Genomic DNA, 20,746 nt, shown 5'->3' with positions numbered 1-20,746 from the left:
CATTTTGAATTTTAGGTTGTAAGATGAATTGAGTTTCTACAAATGGAATACTACAATATGAACTTTATATGAAAAAATAAAGTTGAGAATTTCTTCTTCTCAAAGATGTACATTGACGCGCTCAGATCAGACCACCTCATGTACAAATTGATATCCACCATGTTTTGCTTATGTCATAAATCAAGTGGCTTCATGTTTTGACATTTCAGTTACAGAGACAACTCTACTTCCACAATATCTAAGTCTCTTTTCCGGCACATATCATCTAGTCCTATAGTTGAGAAGTGATTTATGGAAGTTACAAAACACTTTTCACATACTCATATTCAGATTCTCTTATGTGGTTGTCTAGCTAGACAAATAAAAACAAGAGACCACGCTTTTTCAAACAAACTTGTTTCCCTTTCATACCAATATCGTAATATTGACATCATCACAACAAATTTGATTGAGATTTTTTTCATCACTATCGTCGATTTTATCTGTGATCATAATCATCTTTATGCATATTTAAATGAACGTCTTGTTACATCAAGATGAACAGGCACTACACCAGTTAGGAGATCAAAGTACATCACTAACTATGAACATACATCACCTAGACCTAATATCAGGTTTCCACGCCATGAGCTGTGGTCCCCTGTGTGCATAAGGAAGAGATCAACATTTAAAAAAAAGAAAGAAAGAAAGAAAGAAAGAAAGAGCATTTACACACTTACACATTTTTACTGCCCCAACATGGTTAGGTCTCATTTTCAACTCAACACAGTTGTACAGTTACAATAGATAATCTTTAAATTACATCTTCATTTACAAATCTGACAGCTTGGGGTGTAACTCTTTTATGATACACTTAACCATCGCCATGAAATTCATACGATATGGTGCCTATTACTTTATATTTCATTGCTGTTATTTGAATGAAACACATTTACATATATAACACTACATTTTGTCTTAGTAGTCAATCACTTGCATGTTTTTTTTTTCTTTGAACTTTTTCTACACAATGCGTACATACGGAATGATGTCTCCCTCAGAATGGCAAGGGCAGGTACTTTTTGTGGCTGATGCATTTGTTGTTGTGTGTGCGTGGACCACAGATGATACAAGTCCTTTTTGCTTTGCTGGACAACTCGACTCGTAAGACACAACTTGTGAGCTGGTGATGTTTTTCTCCTCACTGCGATACCTAAAGCTGTCAAATCATGTCCCGGGGAGAGCTCAACACATCTGGGTCCAAAACTCCAGCACTTCTAAAAGGATATCGCTCATGCAGTAACCACTTCAACAAATTTGAGAGTAACACACACATCGATTTGCTGAACGCAAATGAAGATATGGTTGAAACTTCTAAGACGTAAAATGGAAATCAGTGCACAATACATTGCGAGCATTGTATGTACGTGCAGTGTATTGATGATGATTCCCCGCGTTATTGACAAATAAAGCTTTGGGAGGCAGCTACAAATCGAGTCACATGATATGTGAAGGTTATGGCATGGAGGGAAAACGCAGTTGATGGTAGCGTGTCTTTCTTTGGCTCAGCATGATTAGTTAGGGCTTTCCGACAGTGAAGAACTGTGTTTTCCGTTGGACAGCATGGCTTCTTCATGCCTGAACACTAGTACATTCATGTCCTGTTGAAGAGGCTTGGTCTTCACACAGTGCTATGGGGCTCAGCATGCCCCCATTGACCCCTTCCTGGTAGAAAAAAAATGCTGGCATGGGCATTGTTCAAAACCCTTCTCCTACTGCAGTACTCGTCGCAAAAAGGATGCGCCGATCCGGCTTTGCTTGGTCACTGACAGCAGTGGTTAGTTAGTAGACATGCTTTTAGAATGAAAGCTGCTGTGGGGGCGTTTTTTCAATGGATCGCATGATGACAAAACAAACATAAAACCGAGCATATTGTCAGCAAGCTTCCTCTGGTGATGCATGCGATCCTTTCAAAGTGCATTAGAAGTCGTAGCGTTGCATTGGGTCACGACCCGCACGAGGCGGGACGATCCAGGGAATGTGAGTTGTCGCATAGCGCATGCTGCTATGCGCGCTCGGAAACAGTTTAACACATAACACTGCACACACCGCAAAAGGGGTTGGACTAGCACGATAAAATAATACTTCACCAAAAATGAAAAATAAAAGAGGGTACTGTTTGTGGTACTTGAAACACGACACAGCATTCCTGATGTAAGAATGATGACTGACCACACAAAGCGTTAAAAAATAAAAGCTACATAAAAATGGCATCGCACTGTACATACTCAATGCAGGTTCGAGAAGCTCGTATTTGTCGAATGGGTATAACTGATTATATTCGCCTTCCGTTTCCACAACAGACTGCCTGTTGAAATAAGCTTGCATTGTACATTATATACAAAACGGAGAAGCCATGTGTTCCTGTCAAGGTCTATAGTAGAGTGTGTATATTCTCTTATTTTGAAATGTGGAAGTCAAACCACCCCAAGAGCTGGATAAAATATTTGTCTTTTAGCTTACTAAGTTTCGATGACAGCTTCACACATCTGTTGGGCAAGGGAATGTGTTGCTCTTAAGTCTCCGGCTATGTGCGGTGCAATTTGATGGTGCTGTTCAAGCTGCCTCCAGGAGCATGTCTTTTCTTTGTCCGGCCACTGGCCTAGATCGGCTCAACGTAATTGGCCGGGTACAGTCCCTCTCGGCCGCTGTCCAGACGACCTCGACACCAGCCTTGTTCGTCTTCATCCTCAGTCTTGGTCAGCTCATCGCCTGTTAAGTCGTAGCATATTTTTGATCAATACGCAGGATGGCGTCAAAAGGTAAAAAAAACTTCAAATTTGATTTAGGGATGGATTCATGTGTCCCAAAAATATTTTTCTAAAAAAAAATGTCTTTACGTTTTGTTTTTTGCACCACATTAAGTTTTTGAGATATCAAGATGTCAAGTTTGGCCTATAAACCTGGGGTGTCTAAATCTGGCCCCTAAGGGCCACCATCTAGCGTGTTTAAGCTGTTTCCCCACCTTCAACACACCTGATTAATACGATCCTGATCATTATCAGGCTTCCGCAATGAGCTGATCATTTGAAACAGAGTTGGACACTATAACAGCTTGCCCAATATGGATTTAACCATGCATTGTACTATATAGCGAAATGTTTATAGATTTAGAATCAGATAAAAAAAACTACAAAAATTGGTTTTGCTCTATTATTATCTATGTTCTGTTAATTTCTTTTACACATTTATTGAGACATATAATTTATTTATTATTATATTTATTTATTTGACATATAATTAGCTCTCCTTGTGGCTATTGTTGATTAATTACAGTCATTTTCTCAAGCGCAAGACACATTAAGATACATTTGAAGGCAACAGTGAGAATTTCTGATCACTTCCTGTCATTATAAACAGCAACTCAAGTGCAGTTGAGCAAAATATCTCGAAACGTTATAGCAACCATCTTTCTTCTGTGTTTGTTTACCTGCTTTGAAAGAGAGTTCATCCTGCTCTTGGCCATCGTAGTCATAGAGCGCTCTCACTCGAACACCTTTCCCAGTGCTAGAATCCTCCTCGAATGAGTTTCCGTTCCCACCGTTTTCATTACCAGAGTAGGCAGCGGGCTGCTCATCGTCCGACCACTCGGTTGAGTATGCTTGGTTCTTTTCATAGCTGCTCACGCTAGAGAAACAGAATATAAATGCTAACATTGAACATGTTACTAATAAGTCTATGAAATTTTACATCACTATATTGGTTTGAGTGAGCATTGCAAGTGAGTAGCAATATTGTGAGATTAATCGTTTTTGTGTCAAAAAAAACATTTGTTGTAAAATATACTTTTCTGTTTGATTTAAGAATTAATCAAAGGAACTAACCTGCTCCGGTCACCAGGGGGCGCCACGTGGTCAGTGCTAGGAGTGGGTGGTGCTCCATCTGGCTTCTTCTTCTTTGGAGGGGCATTTGCCTGGTCTGGGTTGTATTCCTGCTCGAAACAAATTCAAATGGGTGCAAAAAGTAAAGTTTGAGTTTCAAGCTGCTTCTTGACACCTCCGCCTCATAAATGTGTAGTGAAAAAAAGTGTGTGTGTGGGGGGCAATTTGGATTGTGAGGAGGGGCAAGACAAGAGAAGCTTTTGCTGTCTTCTGTCCTTTTTGCACTGACTGTTTGAGATGAAGATAAAATCAAACCTATGTAAGAATCCGTCTGGGGTCGTACCTCGAAGGCGGGCCAATTCATGTGCATGCCGGGCCCATGGTTGTTGCTGAACCACTTCAGATCCTCTTGTGTGTTCGCAGACAGGATGGTACGTTCCAATTCTCTGTATATTGTGGCATAGCTGAGGGAAGGAAAATAAAACATTGACATGAAATATCCAGTCCAGTTTGCTAGTTTGTATTTTCTACATTCAAATATTTATTATGATCTCGTTATGTTATCTTAGAAGCGTCTTTAACTGGTTTTATGTTTTTTTTACTGTCTTCATTATGAAATAATTTTACCTGTTAGTTGTCGTATGACAACTGTGGGTAGATTGATTCAATGTAAAATGCAAACCAATTTCACTCTCGTACAATCACTTCTTATAATGAATTGTTAGAAATATGAAGTACAGAACTAATTAGACCACCATTATCTTCCAAATGGGATTTAATAATGGATGAACGGCAGTTATACCGAGATGAGCCTCAATTTCCAATGGTTTTAATCTTACGGCATGACATGCGTTTGATGAATCCGTTAATTACGAAGTGACTACATGTAGCAGTTGTTATCACTATATTACTGTACATTTTGTAAAAAACACACATGTAATGCAATATAATGTAACGTAAAAACTCAAATGAGGAAAGTGGTAGGTCATTTCACTCCCTGCACACCACGATTTGGAACGACCTACTTGTAATATCACATGGGAAGAAAACAGAACTTTCAGGTCACACATCCGTCGCAAGATGCAGAAATTATTAGACATCGGAGTCTATGGTGTTTTAACTGTTTTCCTTTTGGCTGACCTTTGGTTCTCTGTGAGGTTGAGGTGGCGTTTGATGTCCAGCAAGGCCTCCTTCAGGAAAGTCAGCCTCTTCACCTCATGCTGCTGGCACTGGTCAAACACCTGCTCCATGCACTCCATGTAGGCCGGTGCGCACTTGTTCAGCTCCTCCAGAGACTTCTCGTACTTTTCTTTAGCCTGAGTGGAATAAAAACAATTAACTCACTTGCCAACATTTGTTTGAAATCAGAAAACCTGACATGATAAAAATCCTGATTTACATTTTACATACAGTGTACTATGTAGAGACATTACTTACTCTCCACAGTTATTCAACCAGAAAAAAACCTCACAAATTGTTTATACTACTATATAAGCAATTATGGGAATATCTTTATGGATCTACAAAACCAAAGATGATAATCATTTTTCTGTCTTTCCCCTACTTTCTGCACATCCTGTTTGCATTTGTCCACTTTCTCATGGAGTTTCTTCTGTTGGTCCGGTGTGACAGAAGCCTCAGTCTTGCCGTTAGCCTCTCGAGTCGCAGCCAGCTTCTCCTCCTTGCATGCCATGTGGTAAGCTTTCTTCGCTGTCTCCATCTGCATGTCCAAACACATGCGTTCTCACAATCTGACGTGAGGACAGTGTTCAGCGACCACATATAAATATAATGCTGTGCTCAAATTCAAAAGTTAAGAATCCCAAACTGCTTTTATTAACTAGCTTCATATGTTGATATGTGTCAAATTAGAACAGTAAATTGTGGCTGATCTTGAAGAAACCATTTCACTCTGGCTTCTTCTCAAGCCAGCACTATGGAGTGTGGTGTATACTTTATGTCTTCCCTTTTCTATTGAGGAATTTATGAATCCAAGTAAAACTATCTTGTCTCTCAGAGTTATACACACATAGAGCAATAAAACATTCTCTGACCTCCTTGAGTTTTTTTGCCCAGGGTTTCTGTGCCTTCTTAAATCCTTCCTCCGCCTCCTTTGCCTCTTTGAAGCCTCCAATCATTTGCTTGTGATAGGCCTCCTTCTGCCAATTCTTGACTTTCTCCACATCCTCAATCATCAAGTTGTTCTTGACGTCTTGATGCAGCTCGCTTACCTTCTCCGCCTCGGTCATTACAGCCAACCAGGCTCTCTCCACTGAGCCGTACTGTGGCCCTGAGGCAAGTCCAATAATATTCATTTAGACTACATTCATGTCAACTATGCCAACTGATTGTTTGATAGTGTTCCACCTTTCTCAATAAGCTGTCTCCATCTCTTGGACCAGGCAGTCAGCTGATCCCCGTAAGCTTTTTCTATTTTGGCCCGTTCCTGCAGGCAGCCCATGAGATCATTGCACAGTCGATGGCCGTCGTCAAATCTCTTGACGGCACGTTTGTAGTTCCCCACCTGGGAGAACATGAGCATTTATGAGATGAGATGGCACCTTAAGATGGACGTCCTTAAAAAAAAAAAAAAAGCTGGGGCAGGCGGCGTGGCTCCGCCTCCTCAGTGCCTGCAAGGGGGTGTGAGGCTGTGAGCTCATGCAGCATGATGATGGAGGAGGGGAGGTAGTGAGGGGCTCGTGCCTTTGCATGTGTAGTTATGCAATGGCATGGGCTTGTTAGTGTGTGTACGTAAGTGTGAGTGTGCGCACACTAATCCTCCCCCCTCGAGTGGTGTGTAGAGCAAGCGGACAGATTTGAAGGGATGGATGACAAAAAAGAGACAGAAATGAACAGAGGATGCAGACTGTGTGTGTATACACGTCAAATGCATGCATGCATGAAGAGACAGTTTCATGTGGCTCTGCGTGCATTGTAAAGGGCTCTACCATGATCATGCATCTGCAGTCTTTGGAGAAGGCTGTGAAGCTGATGTGTGAGTCTGTGTGCATTTACTGTACTCTCAAAAACCACAACAAGACAGGTGATTTCTCTTTGGAAATCATGAATAACATTTTTGCAGCAGAAAGTGAGCCAGGGTGCGTTACTCGTCTGCGGATGGAACAAGTGGTGCACAGAGAGAAAGTCCTCTTCAGAATTGTGATGACTGAGGCTCTTTGTGTCACTGTCGTTGAGTGCCGTGACACAAAGGAGACTCTGTACAGAGGGAATTCGTTAACTCTAATTTGATGGGTTTTCAAGTGATCATGCTCTCGCAATCAATGTATGGTGACCTTGTTGGGATTTGTATGTTGTCTAAAACAACTTGTGATATTCTTTTTTTAGTTATTGCAAATGTTTTTTAAAATCTTGTTTTCGTTGAAAATTAAAATTAAGTTGAATTTAAATTCAATTTGTGGCAGCGTGGTGGACAAGTGTTTGGAAAATCAGCCCACTGGCGGAGCTAGAGGGGGTGCTGCAAGGGCACTGCCCCCCCTAGAATATGCTTGGAAATGCCCCTCCCACCCCCCTACAGGTGCCAAGCTGGATGATTCAATGACTTTTGGGTATTTTATGATGTGTGGGAATTGTTTTTCCACATTTCCCCCGATCCTCCATAGGGGGTTTGACATTTTTTGGGGGTTTTCTTTTTGGTGTTGCGGACTGGACCTCCTGATACATTCTTGCCCTTCCCCCAAAGAAGAAAATCCTATCTGCCGGTGATAACAGAGTCATGCTTGTAGGTGCCAACTTGTGTTTTTGTACCTCCCAGAAGCTGTCCATGGTGTCGTCAACACCTGCAGTTTCATCGTAGGAGCCAGACATTTCTGCGGATGTTGCAATTGTCTATCTTAACCAAACCTGTGCTCTGCAGCGGCACTTGGTTTTTCGTACACTGAAAGGAAAGGAAGAAAGGAGATGATTATAAAACATGCAAGACGCTCGTGTATGAATATTAACACACAAAAATAACCAAGCAGCCCTTGCGGTACAACGTGGCAATTACTGAACTGTTTCAGGGAGACCTTCATAATAGTGAGATAAAATTAGCATTCTCAGCCGCACATCCAGTTTCCCTGCCTCGAGGAACGAAAATGCACAGCTCATACTGGCGTGCCCTAGAAAAGACCGACTGCCGTCACACGCATGTTGCAGAATCCTTCCACTGTACACTATAACGTGTACACATAACATTCAAATTCCACGGTAGTCACAGCAGCAGCTGCTGGTTTCATTTCAAGTAAATCCCTCGTGGAATCTCGAGTGGTCTGGTAACGGTGACAAACTGTTAGCCACAGTGGCTGGTGAGCAAAAACATTCATATTAAGCCCAGCAAGATGTCAGTTTCTTCTTTGGGCATCAAAGGTTCCCAAATTTAGAATACCAAGAGATTCTGAACAATTCTGGACAATGTAACACTTTGGAGCTGGTCCCCTGTTCTCTTGCAACCAAATATTTTCGTAGCTTCCACTGAGTTCATACAGATTAATTTCATTGACATGGAAGGTTAGTGTAGCAAAAAAGCAATTTCAAGAAAAAAGTTTCTGATGGAAAAAGATAAACGGCAAGCCCAGAGACATGATTAATGTTATCTAGCCATGTCATGCCGAGAAAGCCTAAAAGCAGCCTCGGAGTTAAGCACTCGTAATCTCGGTAACCATCACAAGGTGCTGGTCAAGTAGTCTGTCCATCACCTGAGTTGTCCAATCAGCTTCTGAATTTGTGACGACAACACGTCAGGTGAACTCTATAGAGGATGATGCAACAATCCCCCAACAAACCAAACAAAGTTGCGAGAAATTAAAATCAACCCTAACGAACAATCTTGTGCACCATGCATTTTTGCACATGTGCATACTTAGAGTATGTAGGTGGAAAGAACTAAAGAGTTACTCACAATGCACAATTTATAAAAGACTGGTGACTCACAAGGCTGCAAAGCACAAAACAAGGCATCCTACAGTTCGACGTAGAAGACAATAGTGGGAGGTGGCACTTCAAGTGTAATGAAATGTGAAAAATCAACACCGTTCAGACTTTCCAGGATCTCGAAGGCTGAGAAGGTTGCCGTAATATTCACATTTACTATTTCTAATACTTTTTCCTACTCATCAAAATAATGTCCTATTCAATGTACATCACATCTTAAGTATGGGACGTATGTAACTAAACATCGTATTTGCTTACCATCATTGCCTCCATTACAAAACAAAAAAGGACAAGAAGATTCAAAGATTTTGTAGTCCAAATGTATTGTTTAAAAATAGGGGAATTCAACGGAAAAACAAATATTGATTGATCAAGGCAACTCGGAGAGGTCGAGCAAACAACTGCGTCTCGGTGGCTGAGGGATAATCCTGCGGTGTTCCACTTGAATAGCTTTAGAGGGGGAGGGAGCTCGGCGACAAGAAGCGCAAAGAGGTGGATCGGACACAAGTGCGATGTTGACATGCAAATTAGTTACGGCCATGCAACAACTCTGGCAGCAATGCAGATCGGTCATGGCAACTTCATTCAGAAACGATTGCGGCGATGTGAAATTGTTACGTACCGTATGTCATGGAGCTAAAAAGACTTGGATACAAACCAAACATGTCTCCTCATTGTGATGTTAAACACATTAAATCAGAGGCACAAAAAAATTAATCGATTAATCGACAACAAAGTGATTATCTGATTCATCGACAACTAATTTGATAACCGATTAATCGTTTGGAACCTTTAGCTTAGACATGTCCAACTCTTCCTCTCACCAGTGAATTTTCTCAGATTTTTGTGGTCCTCCATGAAAGCAGAATGATTATCTTTGATCCAATTTAAGCATTTGCAAACTTTTACTTTTTTGGGGAAAAAAAATGATCAACATTTTTGGTCATTTTCTCACAGATGTTATGGACCAAACCTGTGACTGCATCATAATCAATACATGTTTGTGCATGTTCTATCAATTTGAAATAATAACCAGTTTTAGAATAAAGTTACGGAAATTGAAAATAAAATTGCTTTTATAACCTTGATGTAGTCTTCAGTTAACCTAACATATGCAAAAAGAAAATACTGATCAAATCCAAGCGTAAAAGGAACTATTGCTATGCCCTTGATACATTTGAATGTCCACAATGAAGCACTTATAGCACTCAAAGGGAATCACAACAAACATGTAAGCTTGTTACAGTAAGAAGATTTCATAGAGATGAACTAACTTTACCCTGCTGCACATTAGCCCTCCTGACTGCTTAGATGATTGAGAATTCAGGTAGGAAGTTATGTAAAATAATGTTAGCTACTCATGTTGCCGCAGAAATTTGCACAGGCGACGAGCTTCTCCTGCGTGGGTGGTGTTTGAATCACCCTGTGTGGCCACACGGGGCTAGAACAGGACACACTAGGCGCGAGACAGAGGGAGGTCTTTCATTGAGACATGGGCTTAGGCAGAATGACACAGGGGTGACAGAGACAAACAGGGTGCGACAACAGCGTCTGGGTGGTGACAAGCAATTGAGATTGACATGGAGGCAGAGCGGCATGTGACATGGGGGAGGCTGGGGACAAGCGGAGGGGCAGCAGAGAGAGTGAAGGTGCGGCAATCCCAAGGAGCAGAGTGGAGGTGGTCACACGGGTAGCAGAACGGGGTTGTGATTCGTCTCTCGGTTGTTGCCAGGAAACAGAGCTGGTGCATTTTTGCCCGTTATTATGTTAACTGTCTGAGATGACAATGAACATGATGTATATAGTACAGCATTTTTTCATCCAACATTAACATGCAGAACCAGAAAAAAAATTGCCAAAAATTAAGGATAAAGTGCAGAGAGAACTGCTTCAAGTATCTGAACTGGGGACATTGTCAAGCGTTAGCTGTTTGTCGACCAAACTAGTTTGCATGTTAGGTGACAGCAAATTTGAATCAGAGGTGTCTTTATGTGTCCCTTATTGTATTTTTGCTGATTTTGTCTGGACTTTATTCTACCACATCAGGTTTTTGAAATATTTTGGGGTGTCTATTTAGGTTTGACCTATAAAAGGATTTATCAACTATGGCTTGGATGCTAAAACAAATAGCATTTTTAGCTTGTTAGCATACTTAGCAATTCCGCAGCAAACAGGAATATTGAGGCAGCTGCATCGCCATTAAAGTTTCCATTTTGTAAATTAGAAAAATATCAGATGACATTCATTTCATTTTTAAACTTTTTCCCCACAGAAGTAGTCTATGAAGGATTGTGTTGTGCATCACGGCTTGAAACCAGAATATTATATAGTAAGGGATGACTCAGCTACCTCATGAACGCCTCCAGCAATCCTACACTACTCAAGGTTCTGCATTCTTTGAACCTAGTGAGGGATTTTACACATCTTGTCCTTGAAAATAAATATCATTTTTTTCTGAGTCAACCACAAGTCAGACGACGATAATTCACCTGAATAAAAAAGACCCTAATTATAAATAATGTTTATCTTAATCTGCCCCACGTAGAGATTAGAGGTCATGCCTAGAAACAGAGCACAAAGAACTTGGATCACAGTTGGCAAACTCCGGTCCTGCATGTTTTCGATGTTTCCCGCCACCGATACACCTGCGGTAATTCAAATATTTAGAATCATTATCAGGCTCTTGCAGAGCTAGCTGACACCGGTTGGACTCTATTTTTGTACATACCCAAAAATAAAACTTCCAACCAATAAATTCTGCGTTATAGTAACACTCAATTATGAGTAAGTGCTGCGACCTGCACAGCGGCCATGGCTAGCTAACATTGGGTTGCTAGCTTAGTGTTGATGTTGGAAACAAAGTGAAAGCAAGGAAAAGGTACATCTGAGTAAAATGATGTTAACATAAGAATAACATTTGCAACACACATGTAGATGGACATACTGTATGGAAATACAAAGGTATAATTGGAAATGTGTCTCAACTACCTTCCTCAACCACCCTGCATTACATCATCCATAGGTGAGTGCTCAACTATCAAGACAAAATTGAATTGAGTTATGATTGCAGGCAGCGTCCCGCATGATGCTGCAGTGTTATGTAACAAGCAAAGCTTTTGCCACCAGCCTCCAAGTGACGGCATGGAGGAGACGAGAGGTGGTGGGCCGGGGCAAATAGAGATGGACAGAGGAGCGGGACTCAGTGCTATGGTGACTGATGAAGAGATAAACACAGCAGTACATTGATGTTGACATGTGGCATAGCTTGAGGGTGCAACACTCTTTGGGGCATATTTTCCCATCGACTTAATTTTTCATAAAATGTACGCACTCTGGGTGGAGCGGCCCGATTTGAGTCATTTCAGAACCGCTGACAGCGGGTAATGAATGTCACCAGCCAACTCAGATGTTCTCTTGACCCGTTTGGACTACTTGTGTACCTTTTCTGACCATAAAAAGGACTTATTTGTAGCTAGTGGTTCAATGGTGAACCCTGCTGAAAATGTGTATCTTGGGAAAGACAAATGGACCCCTCCAGTACCCTTTTTTTCTGAGTGTAATGTGCGAATTGTAATAGGATTTGATGTGGTTAATACTGTCGTGGGATTAAAGAAGTCAAGAAGAAAAAAAAGTGTAATAGTGAAATAAAATTCCTTAATGTTCATATTATTATACTCAGCACGACAGTTATTTAAGATTTATTCTGGAGAGTCACTGCTTAATCACCCAGTCAATTGCGGAGAAGTCCGATGAGACACAGTTTAAGCCATATCATTACAAATAGCATGATTATTTTTTTAGATGTATCTTTTTTATTATCATTAGTATCCCAAAAGGTCTTGGCTGTTGCTTCACCCTCCTTGTTTAGCACACTTTTCTCATATCCATTAATCCAACAATCCATCTAAAAGTCTCTGTATGAGCTGTCAACAAGGGAGGTTCATGATAAGGCTATGCTTAAACTTTCTAAGAAGCTCCCCTAAGAGCAAAACACGAAGACATTCCTGACAAACCTCCAAAGCTGCTTAGATGTGTGTTTGTCGGCTTGTTAGGAACTAAAACGTACCTTCTCAACCAGTAGGAAAACAGGTTCCCCTCACGCACTGGTGTCAAACTCAAGGCCCGGGGGCCAGATACGGCCCGCCACATCATTTTATGTGGCTCGCGAAGACAAATTGTGCATCAAATTTCTGTGTTATTACTAGAATTGCAAATTGTCTTCACTTTTAATAATATCTTTTTTTTTTAAATATTTGACCAGTTTTTATTCGTCTGATTTGAAAACGAGTTATTTGTCAGGTTGTTTTGTAGCTTTTACAGTATATAATATGAGGTGCTTGTACATTTATTTGGGTTGACAGTCATAATGGCCCTCCGAAAGAACCTATGACTACAATGGGGCCCGCGAAAAAAATTTGTTTGACACCCCTGCCATAAATGGAGGAAAGAAATTTCCGTTGGCTATAGGAGCTCTCATATGGATACAATAGTGCTGTCTAATCAATCCAATTTACCAAACCCAATTAATTCCTCAAAAAATGCTGATAAAGATTCCTTAAGAGTTCTCTACAGAAGATGAGTGAAAATTATAATTAAATTATTTTAAGAGTTCTCTACAGAAGATGGGTGGAAATGTGGAAAATATTCCCAGAAAAAAAAAAAAAAAGTCAAAGGTCAATTATCTGGCCACAAAGCATATTTCAGGGACGCCAGTGTCCCCGTGGCCCCTCTTTAGCTCCACCAGTGAAAAAGCCCACTTAGGCAAACATACATCTAAATGTTGATATAATTTTCGAACATGGACTGTTTTTGTAGCATCAGAAACGATCTCAAACATTCTCACACACATACACTCCTTATCTGCTTTTCACTTTTACAACCTACTGAATTGTACATATTTTAATTTTAGGTAGCTGGGATTCACCTTTGTGCAAATTGGGTAAAAATCAAATGGGTGTATTTTGCAAATTTTGCACTCACGCGGTCGTATTAGCACCCTTTTATCATGCATCCATCTTGTCTTTATTGCTTTTCATGTTCAATTGCTTCTGTCTCTCATTGTATTCTCTCTGTTCAAATATGGCAATAAAGTCATCTACACAGTCTGATGACAAACACCATATGCAGAAGATCAGGGACAATAAATGATGACTGCACTGACTGATTTTGGGACAGAAGTGCAATGAAGCTGACTCATTCCGACATATGAGCAACAGATGCAAGCTATGTCTCACTGAGTCTGGCATAAAGCACGCTAAAATGCTGAGTCATTTTTTTCTGCAGGTAACAACAAACAAGGAACTGAACCTCAAATATCCAAACACACCAAATAAGCATATGAAAGGTTGCAGTGGTTAGACAGAAATAAAGCAAACATGCATCGTCAATGTTTATCTCTCATGCTTTTCGTGTAAAAGCAGAGCTGATGCAAAATATACTCAGTTTAATCCTCTCCGCCAAGGACAGTCTTCTCCCATGTGTGCACTCAGCGGCCCCTTTTCTCACACCCTGTCAAACAGTGCTACATCCACTTCCAACAGTTGAAATGCACTTGCCACCTCTTTATATTGCAGGGGATTTGAGGGTGTAAAATAAAACAACATCTTTCCCCACATTGTCCTCCGTGAGCCACCACACATGATGTGATGATAGCATAAAGGTCACAAAGAAGAGCCGGGCGGATGAAACATGACCAAGCATCCAAAGCAGTGCTGCCATTTTACAGAGGCAGAGTCAACACAGCACAAGTTACTAATCATCTCACCACGGTAGCGGATATACAACAACTTCTGACAAGTATCGTTAACACAAACGGAGGACAAGGACTAATTAACGAGAGAAATACGAAAAAGCCATGGCAATTGCTAAGCTGTCATGACGTTGCGAAAGGCATTACAGTTTTTCCTATCTGCTTTGGGACATTTCTCAGATCAGCATTGAATTCCTCAAAATGACTCAATGTTCACATCATTGTGTCACTTGCAAAAAAAAAAAAAAAAGGTTCTCATTTCTTTGAGCAGGTTGTTCATTCAGCACATCAACGCAAACGATTATTTCAAATTTTCTCCTGGTTCCGACATTATAAATTCTTTCACAACCTGCAACATTTTGACATCAATTCGACAAACATAACGCAATGTTAATGCATCAATATATTAACTGTTCCACTGTATCTTTCTTGACAAAATGAGAAGAAAATATGTAAATTCAGGTAAAGTAGGATGGAAGTGATTTTTTTATAGGCTGGCGGCGCTGCTATTCGCAGTCATGCGTAAACAAGTGCAGTGGGAGCAATAAACTGGTGAATGGTAAGAAGTAAAGGAAAAGAGGAGGCAATGATTCATTCAGTGATCTCACTGACGGGTGTAAACAACATCCAAACAGCATGTGTGTGTGTGCGTGCGTGTGTGTGGATGTGGATGGACAAATCGATAGATGGATAGATAGATGAAAAGCATTTAATCATCCCCACTCCCAATGCAATAAAATGAAAAGACCGTCCTTGACGGTATGATCATCGTCTTCTCGTTCTTGGGGGCACCTTGGCCCTTGGCAGACACCCAAGCCAGGCAAGCTGAGCGTTCAGAACCTCGGACAGTTCCGTAAGTCAATTCTGTTGGTCATCTTCCGTGTCACCCTTTAAAAGCGATTGATGTCGATTGAAAGCAACACACACAAACGCCTTCTGATGAGAATCTGAATGATGTGGGGATCGGCTGGTGTTATTGGTGGGCTCCACCGTTTCTTGCGGACAAAATGTTGACAAGCCCCTAAAACACAGACCACGTGACGTCACACAAGCCCCGCCTCTTATAACAAACGCATAAACGTGGCTGCGGAGTAATGCTTCCATAACAGTTCTACGCATGGGTGCACCTTCAACGATTTGAAAGACCACAGGCACCAAACGCAGGATGTATGATCCTCTGTGCTGCTGCTCGTTGGTCAGAGATGAAAAAAAAAAAAAAGAAAAAAAAGAAAAAGAAAGAAAATGACGCGAGAGATGGCTCCTCGCTGAGCTGTGACAACCAATTACATAACGGCACAGAGGAGCTCTCGCATTTATATTCCTGTCCTCCACACTGGAGTACCCCTCCTCCCACCTCTCCATAAATTTAACAGACAGTGATTTTCACCCAGTTATTAATAAACAACTGTTATTTGCTTGTCGTTTGCTTCCTCGTTTACAATATGTTGCATGGATGGAAAAGGCAAGAAATTGTATACGTACAAATGTCCATCCTTTGCAGACATGGCCACCATCTCTGTCTACTACAATAACATGGCAACAACCTTTGAAGACGCCACGGATCCCCTATAGACTCTATATGCAGAAAACCACCCAGTACTGAATCGCTACAGCAGTTTGCCCAATAAAACGCATCCATTTCTATAAAAAATAATAACTAGATTGAATTGAGTTAGAAATGATGTGACATAAATAGTCTTCGCGGCAAAACAATTTAATTCCGTCTCTAGCAACAAAAACCCCGCCATGACGCAAGATGCTTCACTTGGTAACAATACCGTATGACGCATGCATAATTTGGAAGGTACAGGATTGCCAATGAAAGTAAATTATGAAGGGACAAGGTAGGCAAAGGATGCAACGAGATTGCTCGATCGAACCTTCACCATTGCAATTATTTTTAACATCTAAAGAGAGCAAAACATTCGTGGCGCACTCGCTTACCAGATACACGCTGCTTGCCGAGCTGCACTGAGTCCAGCCTAGCCTTGACTGCAAATGATTCAGTATTTCCCCTTGCGGTGACAGAAGGTGACCTCCGCAAGAATCTCTGCAGCCTGATCACGATGCACGCAGCAAGAGCGAGGACAACAGCACAGGCGCGACGTGGGAGGATGTCCCGACGCTTTGCTTTCAACGGACCACACAAAATTGACAGCAAAAGGGGGCTGATGCAAACATTATTATTATTATTATTATTATTATTATTATTATTATTATTATTATTATTATTATTATGATTATTGAATACATTCAATTTCCAATGACAATCGTGGTCGCTATTTTTGCTAATGAGAACATAGTGGATTTTTCCAAATTTGGGTAAAGTGGGAGTTTCAGCCATATGGAGAGCCCTAAATGCGACTTCCACTTCCTAAACCAATCGCTGAGCAGGAGATAGATATTTAAACATGACAAACCGAGGGTTTGATGCAGATTAATATCGAGGTTGTATTACATGTTTGATTTTAGAATGCATCTTAGATTTTGGACAACACATTTTCAAGAATTGAATCAATCCACCATCCATAATTTCTTCAGATTATACCTTTGAACAACTGGGCCCACTGTTAGTGTACCAAACAAACCGTCCGAGTGGCTCGCTGTGGCGCTCCCTGGTGGGACAATAAAGTATTTTCACAAATTTAGTCAACATGTTTTTAAATTAAACACATTCAAAAATGTTAAACATATATGTAAAAAATATTTATAAACACACATTGACAGGAAATAAATTCACCAATTATTTAATCTTATACATTTATTCATTTATTCGACGCTTGATAGTGTAAATGCTCGATGGGTCCAATTTAAAAATGGAACTTTGCCCTTCTTTGGTTGAACTAAATTCTTATCAGGATATCCCTTTGGGTCTGGGTTAACAAATTGTCCCGATGTGAGCGAACGTCTTATTTTGAAAACGGAATCACTACGATTGCACTCGCTGTTACGTCTAGCTTGCAAAAGATAAACTGGTTGCGGAAGCAACACAAACAAATCGACGTGATTCACGGAAGGTGAGTGAAATTCCGCAATGTTTTCCTCCCGAAACCAACGACGCGCCTTGTGCCACCAATGAAAAACGAACAATAGCTTTGCGAAGATGGCTGGCCTGGAAGTGTTTACCGGTTCAAATAACTTTGATTAGAGTAGCGGCCGGCAACGAGAGCTAAAAGTTAGCTGGATGCTAATCGATTTGGACGCGCGACAATATGTCAGCCGGAAGCTCATAGTCTACTCTCCTTCTTCAAATGTATTGCGTTGAGGACAGGTCGAGCAGGTATCTCTCGGTAGCAAGCAAATGGCATCTCAGTTGGCACGAGAAAGTTTCCTATATTTACGACGAAATATGCATATCGCAAAGGCTTACAATAATTTTTAAATGGATGCTTTATCTGATCAATGAGCCTGCCTTATGGGAAAAAAAGTATATTAAAAAATGTAATTTCGCATGCAATTCCAAAATTGTGCAGCCCTAATGGATACATCTATTCTGTTATTTAAAAGAGCATTGAATATGTTTTTTTTTTTTCTATGTAATTTTGAGATTTTCTATTTTGTGAGTGATCTTTGAGCGCATCTCAAGTCTATTTCAATGCGTGGGAGTACCGAGGTGGCGAGGTATTGTGTATCTGGCGTTTTATTTCCGGGTTAAAAAAAAAAAGCCACCAAAATAACTCGTATTTCACAAGTAATTAGATCGCCAAGGTAATATATAATCATATAAATCCTTTTAGGTGACTTTGGAAAGCTTAAAAATAGCATACAGCTCCTTCAAAATGTATTGACCTGACCTCGTACTCATAATCCCCTGTGTGGTTTGTCCCAAGTAGGAGGAGCAGTGAAACCATGTGGAAGTCACATGAATGAAAAGGATGAGGCCTGATCAACCAGAGCGTAGCTTAAGGAGAGAGCCACTGCACAGTGTGTGTCCCTGGGTGGGGGGGTTTCCATTCGCTGTAAAGCAACCCCCTGTAGCCCCTTGCCCTGATTATATGCAATGAATAGTACCACTCCGTCCCCCACCATTAATGGAGATGCGGCGGTGGGCTATGTCTTGGTGCCATTCTTCCTCATCACCATCATTGGAATTATTGTAGCAGTGGTAAGTTGACATGTTCTATACCGGTGCTTCTCAAACTGTCATGATTGGATAAGAATGTATATTTGTGACTTCTTTTTCAGGTCTTGTACGTTCGTAAGAAACGAAGGTAAAAATAAAGTTCCAGTCCTGTTTAAAATGGACTTATGTCTCCTTTTAATCTGTGTTTTGGTCTTCTTTGTTGTTTTCTCAGACTTGACAGACTCCGCCATCAGTTGTTACCAATCTACTCTTATGACCCCTCAGAAGAGGTGAATGAAGCTGAACAAGAAATGCTGTGGCGAGAAGAGGACACCAGAGTAAGGCACACTTTTCTTTGAAAACAATCATTATTTAGTTAAAATTAGAAAATAATAATACATTGATAAATATTAATAAAGAATCACCCTCCGTGAGCCAGTGGAGGGGTTTGTGTGTCCCAATAATTGTTGGAGCTAAATTTTCTAGGGTTTTATGCCTCTGGCAGGGTCACCCATAGCAAACAAGTCCTAAGTGAGGAACCAGACAAAGCACGGTTCATTGACCACTGATGACAATTGAAATCAATGGAACTCAGATTTTCCTTGCCTGGACGCAGGTTTCCTTAATTGAAAAATTACTCACAAGGGTTCCTGTTCCTGTTTTTGCGCACTTTTACAAATAGATTGATTTCTGTGTGGTATGTTTTTTTTTTTTTAATCTGTAGTTTTGCTTGCTTGCAACATACGGTGACGTGGCCAGGCTGTTACTCTTGTTTCCTCACAACTTAGTTCCTCTAATGTGTAGGAAAACAGCTGCAACAAGTTGAGAAGAGAAAATACACATTTTGTGAACACATACTCGTAACTCAAACTTGAACTTTTTTTCCCCCCCTCTGCTCGGATTGTTACCATCTCGTGGTAACGCTGCCGATTGCAGCTATTTGAAAAGTACATTCATTTCCTATAGCACTTGTCATCATTGAGGTGGAGCCTATCTCATTCTGGCAAGAGGTCAGGTACACCCTGGACTGGAACTTTGAGCTAAATTAGGTGTCTTGTCGCAATTGGAAAATTTTGGTGTTGCGGCCATGTTAAAAACTCTCCCACAATTGTTTTGTTAATTAGATAAACCCAACAATTTATTTGTGTCCTGTAATCCAAGTCTTGCCCAAATACTTGGAAACCAGTAGATGGCAATGTTCACTACACAAAAACAGTAAAAAAAAAAAAAAAAGTCAAACATGACCACTCACTTATTTGCGCTTCAGGTGCTGTGCTGCATTCAAATTATAATTCTTGTAAAGTGATAATAAATCACCTACATTTAGATTCTCTGAATTTAATTTCTTGAGGATGACACTAAAATGCTTTCTTTTCTTGTTAGGTTGTTCAAGGTTGGGCAAGAAATTATCAACAGCAACGCCCTCTTCTGACCAAAGATGCCTGAAGAATCCAAACCTGCACTAACCACAAAGATAGTTTTTTTTTTATTTGCCTGCCCCTCCTATCTTAAAGTACAACAAGCAAAGGCATTGAAACTATGTTTCAAAATGCATTCAACATTTAATGTATTTATTGTAAAGTATTTATTCTCAAGCATACACTGAATTTCAGGGTCTATTGTTAAAACAGGTGCATGTCCTCCAGAACACACTTTGTTCACATTGTTCTGGTGTTACTGAACATTCTGGAATTGATCAATCCATTGGAATTCATTCCAGACTGCAGATTTCGCGGCACATCCGAGAAGCCGTGTCACATATAAAAGAAAAGATTTCAAATAGCACTCTTTCTGAATAAGTAAGCTCTGAATGAAAGTGTACTTTGCATGCGTTTCACTTTCTAATTCACTCAACAAATGTTGCTGCTAGCTTTTGTTTTTGTTTACACACCAAATTATCATAAGCCCCCCATTTGTGATCTTTGTGTGGTTTGGGTGAGGCATGTAAGCCACAATATGCACATAAACACGATCCAGTGTTCTTCTGAATGACTCCTACTCCAAATATGTCCTAAGCACATGTCGCCAGAAAAGATTCACCTCCAGCCAGAGTTGAATGCCATGATTGTGACTGTACTCAATGATAGACCCGCCTACTTTATTGCCCTCAACTGTTTGAAGCCACTCAGGATTGTTATTAGCTTG

The 20,746-nt window shown here is 40.6% G+C and overlaps 2 protein-coding genes across 6 annotated transcripts; one reads left to right on the top strand and one right to left on the bottom strand.

Annotated features, from left to right (window-relative positions):
• Positions 1–379: 379 nt before the first annotated feature.
• On the bottom strand, positions 380–16,679 carry pacsin1a (protein kinase C and casein kinase substrate in neurons 1a). Of its 2 annotated transcripts, none has more exons than XM_088366467.1 (10): positions 16,483–16,679; positions 7,626–7,755; positions 6,228–6,384; positions 5,915–6,150; positions 5,425–5,580; positions 5,001–5,176; positions 4,204–4,324; positions 3,864–3,970; positions 3,470–3,666; positions 380–2,751 (listed from the first exon to the last, which is right to left on the bottom strand). In XM_088366467.1, the coding sequence occupies exons 2-10, from the start codon at positions 7,683–7,685 to the stop codon at positions 2,642–2,644; spliced, it is 1,320 nt and encodes a 439-aa protein (XP_088222593.1). In that variant the 5' UTR covers positions 7,686–7,755; positions 16,483–16,679; the 3' UTR covers positions 380–2,641. The 2 variants fall into 2 exon arrangements, with proteins under 2 accessions (XP_088222593.1, XP_088222600.1); XM_088366474.1 differs by lacking the exon at positions 16,483–16,679 and adding an exon at positions 9,048–9,235.
• A 720-nt stretch (positions 16,680–17,399) lies between these two features.
• Positions 17,400–20,590, top strand: smim29 (small integral membrane protein 29). 4 transcript variants are annotated; one of them, XM_088366513.1, is made up of 5 exons: positions 17,400–17,555; positions 18,369–18,643; positions 18,724–18,749; positions 18,834–18,939; positions 19,985–20,590. In XM_088366513.1, exons 2-5 carry the CDS (start codon positions 18,539–18,541, stop codon positions 20,045–20,047), a joined length of 300 nt encoding a protein of 99 aa, XP_088222639.1. In that variant the 5' UTR covers positions 17,400–17,555; positions 18,369–18,538; the 3' UTR covers positions 20,048–20,590. The 4 variants fall into 4 exon arrangements, with proteins under 4 accessions (XP_088222639.1, XP_088222629.1, XP_088222658.1 ...); XM_088366503.1 differs by having other exon boundaries at positions 17,401–17,555; positions 18,372–18,643; XM_088366532.1 differs by lacking the exon at positions 17,400–17,555 and adding an exon at positions 17,599–17,818 and having other exon boundaries at positions 18,372–18,643.
• The last annotated feature ends 156 nt before the right edge of the window (positions 20,591–20,746 follow it).

The sequence above is a fragment of the Syngnathus floridae genome, chromosome 2 (genome assembly GCF_059516105.1).
Source record: "Syngnathus floridae isolate MCC-2025c chromosome 2, RoL_Sflo_1.0, whole genome shotgun sequence".
Classification (NCBI taxonomy): domain Eukaryota; kingdom Metazoa; phylum Chordata; class Actinopteri; order Syngnathiformes; family Syngnathidae; genus Syngnathus; species Syngnathus floridae.
Note: the sequence above shows the minus strand (reverse complement) of the source record. Positions and strands in the feature narration are given on the sequence as shown.